The following is a 13,626-nucleotide window of genomic DNA, read 5'->3' as shown; positions in this document are numbered from 1 at the left end:
AGAGGTGCATCCTGAGAAGATTACTCAAGTCCCGAGTGGTCCAAAAAGCTATCCCAAAGTTTCAGTTTGGTTTTAGACTTAGGCATGGCACACCTGAGCAGCTACACCGCGGAGTGAACTTTGTTCTGGAGGGTTTCCATGGAAAGGAGTACGTCGATGGAGCTTATCTGAACATCCAGCAGGCTTTCAGCTCCTTTTGATAATTAAAAGCTTCCGGCACGTGCGCTCCTTTAAAGTTGTACAGGAGGAGCTGTCCTCCCAAACAAAGAGAGTCAAAGGAGGCGTACCCCTGGGAAGTGTATTAGGTCCAACACTGTATAGGCTGCTTACGCACGACATGTCGCTTACAGATCCCAATGACATGCTAGTAAATAAATTGGGAAACCACCCGAACCAGTTGGCTAGAAAACTCCTGAAGAGGAGATGTGTAATGGGACTAAGGGCGAATAGCAGGCTTCACCGCATTCACCCTACAGATCTGCCAAGCTGATATATTTATTAATTAATAGACTCCCTATTTACGTTTAAGTATGTACATATGTAAATACTCGCTAGAAATTATAAATCTCTGTAGTATAAATTATTAGGAATAATAACATTTGTGTAAACAAAAAAAAACATATATACCAGATTCGATGAAAAGAATGTAACAATCAAAAACAGGAGAGGAAACGGGAAGCGTTTCCGACTATGTAAATAATATGTATATATTCTTGATCAGGATTAATTGCCGAGGCGATCTAGCCAGGCCCCCACTAACGCCACCAAACCGCTCTAAACTGCCACGCTCACATTTTGGATATTTTTTTTGTATATTTGTTCATAATTTTATTAGATTTGTAAATTTCTATCGATTTGCCAAAAAACTTTTTGCGACGCTCATTCTAACGCTCTAAAGCTGCCAAACGCGATATATGAAAGAGTATATAAACGTGGAAATGTATAAATATTAGTACGATTTTATTATGTGTTAAAAAAGTTCGAATTGATTGCTTTAAGAGCGGCAGAGGCAAAATTACTGAGAATAGGATAAAGTCTATTATAGAAAGAACATAATACTCTGTAGGGGACAATTCGGGACTATTAACATCACCACGATGGTGAATCGGTAAACCGATTCAGTGCAATCCGAGTGAACTACGTATTGTGGACTCCAAACATGTGTTCGGAAGGACTAGCGAAATAAATAAGGCTTTGGTCATCCAATATCTTTGACCACCTTTTTATAAAACCAATCACACCCCTGGCCTTATTGACAATGGTCCATATATTGTCTGAAAACGTTAGTCTAGGGTCCAGAAGAACACGAAGATCATCAATCCGTGTTATTATGTCCAAGGAGCAACCACTTAGAGTGTAAGTCGTGCATATTGGGTTGGCACGACAAAAGGTTATAACTTTAAACTTGGAGCCATTTAAATATAATACGTTATCACGGCACCATATATATATATACTTTATATAGTCATTTTCATTATGGGACCGAGAGTTAGGATTTTCAACGAAAACAACTTTTAGATTTATATTTTGGCTTGTAATTATTACCCAGCCTCAGTTCAATAATATCCCCAATTTACATTTGAGGTTTAGCTGTTTTCGTTTGTTTGTTTTTCCTTATTTGGCTTGCATAAGGTAGCCTGCTTCACCCGACCTTTAAATTTTTTTTTTTTTTTGCAACTCAGATTAATTCCCTAGCTTTTTTCTTAAAAGATGGTAATAATTTCTTCTCTTTTTTTTGATTTATTTGTTTGTGTGCATTACTAAATTTCTTTTTCTTATATGTTTTGGCTTGTACCACTACTCAGCTCCTCTTTTTAGTGCTTGTAATGCAAAACCACTCATTCCACTTTGTGCTCGAAGTTGGTTTCGTTGGCAAAGTGCCGATTTGCATTCTCTCTGCTTACTCCTTCTCTCCTTTTCCTTATTATTTCCATGTATATGCCGGCTGACACATTTAAAACGGTTATTTTTTTAGAGTTTCAAATGCACACAAACTTTCGGCCTCTTCTTCTTTGTCTGATTGGCAAATTTACCAAATTTTTTTAGTTAATATTATTATTTACCGATATTGTCACTCGTCGCCAATGTAATGACCCGATTATTCAGTAACGTAACACACTTTTTGGCTTTCGGTGGAAGCCAATTTATTACCAATATGTCTTGCAATTGACACAGCGCGTTCCTTGGTCGACTGCACTAGAGTAAACTGTCTTCTCCCTCTCACTCTCTCTTCACGCTTTTCCGATGCTTGTTTGTTGGCAATGCCGGTCATCACTGGGATCTTGGAAAAAATTTATTTCAAAGGGTTCAAAGTTTATGTCATTGAATTGAGTTGATTAATTTTTATGGTTCTGAAATTTTTACACGTTATTCCTTGGGTTTTTATTATTGGGTCATAATCCTAAGGATAACAACTTGATTTACTTATATAATAGTATTTTAGATCTTAGCCTTCTCCGCTCGTAAGTTATATATGAAACGCAAACATATTAGTAAAAATAGTTTAAAAAATTTTTTTGGTTTCACCGAATCTTTTCGTCATCATCCTTAAGTGTGGAATGATCTTAAGACTTGTCATTGTTGGTGAGTTCCACGTCTGCAACAATATATGCAAGCTATATAACCTATAAATATAGCAATCTGTCCCAGTTAATAAACAAATTTCAAACTCCAATCTCAGCAGCATTGCCTTTGCCCTTGTCTTTGTCACCAACACTTAGGGCTGCCTTAGGCTGCTTGCCTTTGCCCTTCTTTGGCGCCAATACTTAGCACCCCGGTAAATAACCAAAATTAATCAATCAACTTTTTGCGCTTCAATCAAACTGCATCAGTCACCAAATTTTAATTTCACAATGCATTGAAATAACTTCAGCATAAAGCTTTTATCTGAAACATAACTGAAAGTTGGATAAAGTTTGAATAAAAAGCTTCTGGCCGAGGTTGAGTGGATCAGGATTAAGGATTAGAAGATCAGTCTGAATCGAGATCGTGAACAACATAAAACCAAAGATAAGCTAGTAATTAAGTGTCTTGTAATAGTATAAGTGAAAAAGTCTATCACAGAATAAATAATAAATAATAAAAAGGAGAACTATTTTTTAAATTATTAAATAGTAACAATTTTAATTTGCATAATTAAATGTATATTTTTAAATTCTTTTTACAAAAACGGCAAACATATCAGTGACCATATCCGCAACAAACGCACTAAAGTCAAATAGAGTTTTTAAAAATCTTGGGGATCTAAGTGAATTTATTAATTTTGTATTAATGCAGTCTTAAAATTTATTTATATTGAACTATTGGCACTATTTTATTATTTATACCATATAAGTAATAATCCGAGTATTTCGACCGACATATATCAAAGAAAAATTTTACATCATTAATAATCTAGTGTATACAGAATTATTACTACATCCATAAATAAGTAGAATAGAAATGGAATTTATTATGTTGAATTTTCCACACGTAAATATTGATAGATTTAGACAATCTTTAAAATAAAATAGCAATAAAACAACATTTAAATTTAACTTAAAGATATACTCTGTATCCTGCAGTAAAAATGCAAAAAACATGGAATTATTACCGTGCCAATTTTTAACACTGAAGGTTATGAAAACAAAGATGCATATAGATGCATTCAGTGGGAGCTCTATATTACAAAAAATTTGCAATTCTTGTAAAATATTTTGGTGTACCTTTTTCAAAATTTCTAATATGCAAAAAATCTTGAAAAGAAATAAAATCGAATTTATCGGTCATAGAATTTCCGACGATTCCTTATTGTTTACAGCGGTCTTGTTGTTTAACAAGTTAACATTCTACAATGTCGGTTATTGAAAATGTGCCGGTGAATACATTTCGGAATTATTTAAATATTTTAAATGATTCCTCTTCTAAAGATGAACTTAAGCTTAAAGCTACTCAAGAGCTGAGTGAACACTTTGAAATGATAATGCAAAGTCCGGCATATCCGTCGTTCTTAGAAAATTCTTTAAAAATATTTATGCGGATACTTCAGGATGGTGAACCTCAGTTTATTCAAGAAAACACAATGCAACACGTAAGTTTTTAAATTTAGCATTGTATAGTCTTAAATTAAGAAATTAATTAATACTTGTTTGTAATAACTGTCTATGAATTTGGGCATAATATAGTTATCTTTAAAAAAATGAAAATGTTTTGTGTTTACATTTGTAACTCCCAATAATCAGCACTTTTATGTTTGTATAATATTTTTTAAATACTTATTTATGTTTAGCATATTACGTATGTACGATAGAGAGAGCTACCGGTGCCCTAGGAACAATCTTTCAAAACTGAAAACCGCTGTTTCTGATATTCAAAACGACCGTGCATTGTGTTTATGCTAGGCAGCTACTTAGTTTTGCGCGGAGAATATAAATACATTGCCAGTAGAAGTATGATTCAACGCAAAACTGATTGCAAAAAGAGTATATTTTTATTTTCGATATAAACATCATTTAATTTTTAAATTTTAAACACATTTATTATTTATTATGTGCTTTCTTAGCTAGTATTATGTTTGGAAAACTTGAAACTAAAGAAATTGGTGTTTTGTGCAGCTTGCTGGCGGGGTAAGGCTCTGTAAACGTCATGCTTAATTTCAAGACTAGGCTAGCGGTCCTGATCAGCTCAAGTTTCTTGACCCATGTTGTCACGCCTGCTCAGCACTGTCCTCAGAAAAAAGAATAAGCAGAGAGGTCCTTCCAATGCAAACAATCCATATCCGTTCTTTGTATACAATCAATATCCAAAGCGTTGTTACCGAAATAATGTAAACAAAAGGGCAGTAAACGTAAGATTTTCAACACCAGTTTAAGTCTTCAGCTGGGATCAAATGAATAAAGACGTGAAAACTACGTCTTCATTTTGTTTATTCTTAGCGTTGACCTTGGTCGACTGAGGGGACATTAGTTTGACTCGATACTCTACCAGCAACGAGTATAATAAAATGAAATCTATATCATCAAAGTTATGATTTAACTGTGTACACATACATGTTTTGGCAAGTGTATGAACCCAAAAATTGAAAGGAATTGTGGTGTTAGTAACACCATACTTGAGAACACGATCCGCTGCGTACTTGAGCTGGCTTTAACGATTTCAAAAATTCTGGAGCGTGCAAAAACGTAAAATATGTATGTTTATATGTTAAGTGGACCGTTTTGCCAATTCCCTATCCCATAGGCTCGGAAATTTCTCGGCCCACGACATGCCTACTACACCGACACAGGAAAGTTGAAAAAAATTTAGAGTTTAAATGGAATGCATTACACTTTCTTATTAATTCCTGGCAAGTATTACATCAACATGATCTAATTCATCTAAAAGAAGAACTGAACTTATATTTTCAAAACAAGGCTGACATGAGAATTAAGAGACAACTAGTCTTCCTGGTGTGGTAGGATGGATAATCAAAAGGCCCCTGGACCGTGCAGTAGCATAGTTTACGTACGGTAGATATAAGAATTATATTGTCATCTCGGTCCTATTTATAAGCTAGCTTTAAGCAATAAGAATGTTTGTCTAGCTCACTCACACATGTACACACGGAGCATAAGAAAATGAGAACGCGCCAGACGGGGCAGTCGGTGGCGAGTATTTCAAAAGAAAGGTCGGTTTAAAGGAAGTTGTAGCACCGTTTACACTGGGCTCTAAAAACGATTGAAACCTGGCTTAACACTAACTTTTGCCTGTTTGCCGCACTTACTGTAATACACTCATCAAACTGTTCGATAATGACTCCATTTCGGATCAGTTGGCGGTGGCTATATCTGGCACGGATTATAAGCTGTATAATCTGTCTTCTTATATTCACCCGGGAATCGACGCTGCTACATATCAGGTCCACATGGACATTTATTTATGGACATATGATTCGCTTCAGTCCCATGAAATTATTGACATCTCAATTTATTTCACCACCTTTTTATAAAAACTTATTGACAATAGTCGAAATATGATCTGAAAATGTTAGTTTACGGAACCACAAAAGAACCACAAGATTTTCAAACCGTGTTATTCTGTCCAAGGAGCAACCACTTGAAGAGTAAGTCGCGTGTATTGGGTTGACACGACTTAAGGTCATAACTTTAAACTTGGTGCCATTTAAGTTTTGTAGGCTATCATGGCACCATATTTAAAAGCTATCTAGATCGGATTTTAAGTCCAAATGACAAGAAATTACCTTTTAATGAAGGCATAATTCGACATCGGGGTACATAATAACACGCGAATGTTTTATTACTAAGGGAAGATCGTTAATAAATAGGGTAAAAATGAGCGGACCAAGGTGGCTCCCTTGTGGGACACCGGATGTGACCTGGAGAATACAAGTGAATTTCTCAAGAGGACAAACTGCAAGAGGTCAGTGGTTGTTGACCTGAGTTTCATAAAACCGTGCTGACATGGTAATGTAATTGACCTACAAAGATCCTGAAAATGAGGAGTGAAAACATTTTAAAAGCAAGTAGCCGATAATTAAAAGACTTCTGTCATCGCTTGCATCCAATTTATTACTTTTTTATGAAGAGTGATCACAGAGGGGGAACTGTGAGGATTCCAGGGATAAAATTAAGAGTTTCAGTAGAGGCTTGCTAAAGACTTCCGCACAGAATCTAAGTACATAGCCAGGGATTTCATCGGAACCTACAGGCTTAGACAGGCTTAACACTCTGGAGGTCGTAAAACAGTGATCTTTCGTTTCGAGTGGGACAAATTATGAAATTCTACCTTGTTGCTGCCTAATAGTAATTCCGTTTGGAACTTCGTGATCGCACCATCGATGCCCCCTCTTGAGCTATTGGGCAAGCTGTCAATAAAGTCATGTTCTGCTCTAAGACACCACCAGTGCCAGGTACAATAATAACACCTAAAGCTATTAATTGGTCCCTATCGAACAGTCTATTTGAGACGGATTGGATAGCGGACAAATGATTTAGATCTTCTGGGAATTCAGAAGTCGACGGAACGTAAGAGTACGTAAAATAAACAGATCTATAGGAAAACGACAGCTTAACGCATATGAATTGTAACTTTAAGGACTCGTCAAAAAGTAACTCCTCTGAAAATTAAGACTCCACCTCTCCGTCTGGTTAGACGATCATACCTTTATATTGTAAACATACCTGGGACTTTAATCAATATACCTTCGGCTTTAATCAAGTCTCTGTATACAATTTAGTTTGGGACAATTAGGGCCAACTTGAGCAGGTAGTCCGGACTCCATTCCACTGTGGTGGTAAAATAATCCGGAGGGGATCACTGGTTGAGAAACCATTACAGAAAAGTCGGAATCTCTGGCGATCCCAAACTGAACTCCCTGCCGATTTTAGTAACATTTGAGGTTTTTCAGCGATCGATAGCTGATCAGCTGTGGAGTCATGTTGACCACTTTCTAGAGGCTGCAAATTTAGCGTGGAAATGAATTCATCAGCTCGACAAAAACTATCTCTAGCCATGCAAAACTGCTGCTTAGTCGTTTCAAGCCACCTTTAGTTTGGCGGATAACCGATTACGCAATCATCACAAAAGTATTTAAGATTTCGGCCTCTTAAACCAGCTCACCTAGTGTACCATTTCATCACATAGCCAAAACGTCATTTCTTTCTGGTCAGGCTTTGTAATCCGTTTTTTTTATAGCACACAACATTTGTATCCATATTGTACGGTTGTACCGCAAAAGAGCAGTCTGTCCGCGTAGAATTTAAGATTTTGTGCGGAAAAGCGAGAGAATGGGTGCACAGTGCATTTTATGTGCAAATAACAGTTGACAACGCATGAAAAACAGATACAAAACAAGATAGAATGCTATATTCGAGTTCCCCGACTGTCAGATACCCATTACTCAGCTAGTGTGAATGCGACCGAGAAATGTGATCATTTTTCTGGGATATCGATTGATATTGGGGAATAAAATGAGAAACAAATTTTAAAATTGCTTAACAGTGTGGTCGTGGTATGTTTGGGCGGTTTGTGGGCATGGCAAAGAGTTGTTTGGCGGGCCTTCTAGTGGACGTATTTTAAATAAACAGCGATTTCTCTTATAACTTCAGATGTTGCAGGCAGAATTATTTTCTAGGGAGTGTATTATACTAATGTTTATATTCCCGAAATTATTAGGCCTTACAATGAACAATTGTTCCTGGTAATATGGGTCAGCAAACTTACCATGTCTTTAGAATCTATTTGATTATTCCCAACCTCCTAGCTTTTATAGTTCCTCAGATCCCGACGTTTACGACCGATCCTTTTTACTTATATATAAATATAAAGGATATATATATTTTATATGGTCGGAAACGCTTCCTTTTACCTGTCACTTAATTTTTATCGAATGTAGTTTACCCTTTTACACTACGATTTATGGGTATAGCAAGTGAGTGTGCTATAGTCGAACTTCCCGACTATTAGATACTCGTTACTCAGATAATGGAAGTAAGAATGTGAAAAAAAAAAAAAAAAAATAAAAAATTGTGGTAATGACGGTTTTGGCACGCCCACTCTAACGCCAACTAGTCACTCAAAATCTATCGATATCACAGAAAAATTATGAAATTTCGCGTTCTGATAGTCGGGGAAGTCAGCTAAAGCATTCTCTCTTGTTAATTTTAAAGAGGTGGGACAGCCATAAATTGATTGCTCTTCTTCCTCTTCTGTGCTTGGGGTGTGGTGTTCATACCTGAAATGTTGGCAAAAAATTGAGAAGAATATTATGGTGTTAGGTTGACTTTGATCCATTGATGAATGATAAGGCCTCGGAATCATTTTCAATGTATCCTGTTGTACACTGTTTTTATTTTTTTCTTAAATACATAAATACAATAAATAAAGTTTAAACCGCACAGCCACGTTCTAAAAATAGGTTGCTTAACATCGAAAAATAATCTAAATGAAAAATAACACAAAAGTATAACATTCCCATTTTAATTGCAGATACGTAAGCTGATTTTAGAGATGATTCATCGATTGCCTATAACGGAAAGCTTAAGGCAACATGTAAAGACAATAATAACAATGATGCTTAAAATACTTAAAACTGATAACGAAGAAAATGTCCTTGTATGCCTGCGCATCATAATTGAACTGCATAAGCATTTTCGACCATCATTTAATTCTGAAGTAAGTAAAGATTTTTCATAATACTCGATATTCAAAAATTCATATAACCTGTCTTATGGTTCATAAACAAAAAATGTTTTATTATTTAACAACCGAGACTGTATAGTCGAATTCCCCGACTACACAGCTAGTGGAAATACTAACGCAAAAATTCGGCATTACGATAGATGTAAGGGATTAAATGAAAGAATTAAAAAAAATTTTTAAAAATGTGTGCTGGGCGTGACAGATTTGGGCGGTTTTATGGCGTTAGAAGAGGCGAGGCCAGAGTGTTTTTGGTATTACCGGTAGAAATGGTCAAAACAAACAATAAAACGAAGAAAAATCAAAACATTTTTCAAAGGTGCGGCGTACAGGTTTTGGGCGGTTTGTGGTTGTTAGAGTGTGCGTGGCGATTTTTGTTTGGCAAGTCGATTTGGCAAATTTACAAGACTAAGAAAAAAAAAAATATATAAAAAAAATACTTTGAAATTGTAGGCGTGGCAGTTTTGGGCGGTTTGAGGGCGTTAGAGTGTCCGTGGCAAACAGTTATTCACCAAACTTGCGCAGCGTCTTTGTCTCTAGAATCTGTTTGCTGAATCTCAACCTTCTAGCTTTTATAGTTTTATAGTTCATACGGACAGTCGGACAGACGGACATGGCTAGATGACTGCTAATCCGACTTAATCTACATCTGAGCGCTCACAACAAAATCCCAGCCCATCGATTTGGATTTCGCGAAAGCCACGGAACCACTGAGCAAGTGAAACGTATTATAGCTTAAATATGAGCAGGATTCGAAAATAGAAAATACTTTACGGAAGTATTTTTAGATGTGTTCCCGAGCATTCGACTGGTTTGGTGGCCTAATGTTTACAGTTAAGACAGCTTTACCCGAAAGCACACACAAACTTCTAAGGTCATATGACAGAAAGTTTGCTGTTCAACACTGTCACTGCCACTGATCATAAAATTGAGGCTGCAAGGCTGCGTTTTTGGTCATTCTGTACGCCTCATCTATACAGCCGACATCCCTACAAATACTCGCCACGGTAGCTGACGATACAGCTATCCTAAGCCATTCAAGGTCCCCTACCCAAGCTGCAGCACAGCTGGCATTGCACCTCATAGACGAACTGACTGGCGAAGGAGCAAATCAGAAAAGAGTGGCCACCACTTTTGTTGAACAACATACCACCCCCGAAAGCAGATGAGGTGACGTACTTAGGAGTACACCTCGACAGAAGACACGCATGGCGCAGGCACATTGATGTCAAAAAAATGCATTGTCAGGTCTCGCAGGCGCCAGCAACACCTTAACTTGTCTTCAATTATTGTCAACATTGTAGACACAATTAAGCTCTCCTCTATCTTGTACTCTCCCGCACCTTCTGCTGTTCGCAATGCAATTCCATTCATTCAATATTCATGCGCGCATCGATGCAGAATCTCGATCGCTAAAACCAATAGCGTTCGATAAATCGTTTGAAATCTCTACCCACAATTAGTCTTTTTATTGCTCATAATAGCTAATAAAAAGGCATATTAACATTTTGGTGACCCCGACGTGATTCTGTTTATAAACAATATAGTGCAAATCGTTCAAATCTGTTTAAAGCTTTAACTTTAATTAATTCGCTGTTGTTGCTGAGTTCGTTGATGGAATATTTTCACAAGGCAGTGAGCATTAAAAGCAACTCCGTTGGTTACGCAAGATTGCGTGTACATATAGAGTTATTTTTGTGCGCTTACGTACCCAAATAACGAAAGCTGCAGCTAATTTTTTTTTGCGCTCGTCTTCGTTGCTGTTGCTATGGCTGCTGAAAATTCTGGAAATGTTACCGCGTGATGCAAACAGGGTGCCATTTTTAAGACGCAAGGCAACAAAAATTTATAAAAGAGTGGAACGCTGAGCGGACTCCTTAGTAAGCTGTGCCATAATTTGGTTTGATAAGTCGGATTTTCGTGTGAGGTTGGAGCTGATCAATGAGCTTCAGCAAAAATTAAAAAAAAATATCAACTTGCTCAAGGAACAGGACTTTGATGAAATTGAAAGTTATTTAAGTGAGAAGTTTGATGACATTCTCGTAACTCTTAAACTGTTTACGACGATAATAGATAGCCATCCTGATCTCACAAACGTATGAAAGCTGCAGCATTTCCGATGGATCTGGAAATTACGGATAGAAGTGGAAGTTTTACAGATTATCTAATCGGCATTTGGTTTTTCAGGCGCATGCCACTGAGATTCTGGGGCTATGAGCACTCCAGAGTGGTTCTGATTCAATTCTTCGTGAGCTGTCGGATAAATTCAAAAAAGGATCATAAACGCTTCTCAGCAGAAAAAACTTTTCCGATTTTTTTATTTTTTGAAAAGAAAATATTTATGTTAATTAATAATAAAAACGCTAACAAAACACTTTTTGCTAATGCATTTAGTAGATCTATTATTTTAAATATGTTAAGAATATTCAAAACCCATACTCGAAAAGCTCGTACTTTTAAAATCGTGCACATTCGGGTACAACCCGAACACTGTTGCCTACACACAGTCACACCAAAGACACTAGAATAACAAGATGCGTAACGGCCATACAAATTTTTGGCACGCGATTTTTTGGCCGTGGCTCTAGAGGTGGCTCCAGGCTCTCTTGAGTTTTTGTTCGAGAGAGAAAGAGCGGAGAGCGCTACAGCAAACAGCTCTTTTCTACGTATACAGTGATAGCATACAACTGTATGTGTGCATACGTGTGCGCATGCATTGTAAATTTGACAAAATATGCCCTTCACCTTAGAAGTTCGTTGACTTTAAATCTATATTATTTTTGATTAATTGGCTCCATGCGAAAAATTCTTGTTTTGTCTTGCCTTAACGTTATTATTATTTAAATAAAGCTTAGAAATAGTAATAGCCGAATCTATGTACATCACAAAATAAATTTCGAAAATGACTTTATATTAGAATACTTGTCATTAGGGTATTCAGCTTGCGGCGTGAGAAAAATTAATAAGGCAATGATTGTTGAGTGCTTGTGTCCGCACTTCGTGCCTGACGATATGACTTTTGCAACGAACTGTTTTCATATTTTTATTTATTTTATTAATTTTTATTTTCTACTACGTATTATTATTTTTTATGAATTATTATTATGAAATATTATTTTTATTATTTCTGAATAAAATTATTATTTTTTTATGAAATTAAAAAATAATTATTATTTTTATGAAATATTTATTTCATATTTATTTATTTATAATATAAATAAAATAAAAATAAAATATAAATATGTAAACGGTAGCTAATTCGAGCGGCGATTTTAACAAACGAATTTAAAAAATTTTAAAATTATAATAGTCAGGGAATTTTTATTTTATTTCATCATATTGCTACGAAATTGGCCACAACTCCAAATATGTAAATTCGTTTCTTCGATCAGAATTGATTTCGGCCCGAAAATCGTCTTCTAGCACAACACGCAACATATACGCATTCTCGTCTCTTGTTTTTACTCACACAAGCAAGCAAATTCTATTATTAGATTTCTTACGCTCTCAGCGTGAGCGAGCGGAAAGAGAGCAAATTTGGCCTTCACCAAAAAAGTGGCTGCATAGTGCCAAACGAATGTATGGCCGTTACGCATCTTGTTATTCTAGTGTCTTTGGTCACACAGTCTGCAGAATAAGCTTATTTTTAAGTTTTATTTTAATTTTACAATGTCCTCATTTAAAAATTATATGAAGAATATGAAGATGCATTATATTACAAATTAAAACCGACCGATTATATTATAATTCTTGTAGTTCGAGTCCGAGCTTTGAACCTGGGAACGTGCCGATGGTGCGAGGGCTTAAGCAAGGAATGTTTAAATTAGGCAACGGATGTTTAGTCTACCAGTGGGTGACTTATCTAGAGTTTGGGTTTATCCACTCAACCTTGTCTTGAGAATCTTTTAACATTCTTGGAGTGTAGGGTGGTGTTTGGGTTGTACACCCAAACATTGTACATTGTACATGTACATGTGGTATGTGTATTATTGTGTAGGCATGTGCCAGTCGCTATATTTTTTATCACTATAGTAATGGAAGAAGGGCAAGCAGAATTTAAAGAAACGGTACTTACGCTTACAAAAACCAAATGACGAAAAGGATGCTGTTGGTTTATTACGTTTCTATTCAGTTGTATTTTCAGTTTTGAGCCGTCAAGATCGTCAGTGTTTTAAACAACGGAAATGACATATTACACATTGCTAATTGTAAAATAAATGTAAATATGTAAAAGGTATTTAATTATTTGCCAACACTTATTTAAAAAAAATATAATTCATGGCAATAATTTTTAAATAATATTTTAGTAGATCATATTGCAACAGTAAACCCAGTAATCACAAACTCCAATATATTTATTCAGCTGTTGTGCAAGGAAAAGTTGTCCTGGGACAAAAGCCTTCCCTTGGAACACGATTCAGAAGGGCAAGAAATATGCTGTAGTTTTAAACA

General features: G+C 36.0%; 1 protein-coding gene across 4 annotated transcripts in view; it reads left to right on the top strand.

Annotated features, from left to right (window-relative positions):
* The first annotated feature begins 3,716 nt into the window (after window positions 1-3,716).
* The window catches only part of LOC6736189 (transcription-associated protein 1), a 57,839-nt gene continuing 47,929 nt past the window's right edge, over window positions 3,717-13,626 (top strand). For 2 of the 4 annotated variants that reach the window (XM_044922621.1, XR_006541601.1), the window contains exons 1-2: window positions 3,717-4,069; window positions 8,965-9,150. In XM_044922621.1, the coding sequence (XP_044778556.1) occupies window positions 3,833-4,069; window positions 8,965-9,150 (423 nt within the window). In that variant the 5' untranslated portion in view covers window positions 3,717-3,832. Of the gene's footprint in view, window positions 4,070-5,217; window positions 5,299-8,964; window positions 9,151-13,626 lie in introns of those variants that run through there. The other 2 variants (XM_039292782.2, XM_016167494.3) reach the window with 2 other exon arrangements.

This window comes from Drosophila simulans, chromosome 2R (genome assembly GCF_016746395.2).
Source record: "Drosophila simulans strain w501 chromosome 2R, Prin_Dsim_3.1, whole genome shotgun sequence".
Lineage (NCBI taxonomy): Eukaryota > Metazoa > Arthropoda > Insecta > Diptera > Drosophilidae > Drosophila > Drosophila simulans.
Note: the sequence above shows the minus strand (reverse complement) of the source record. Positions and strands in the feature narration are given on the sequence as shown.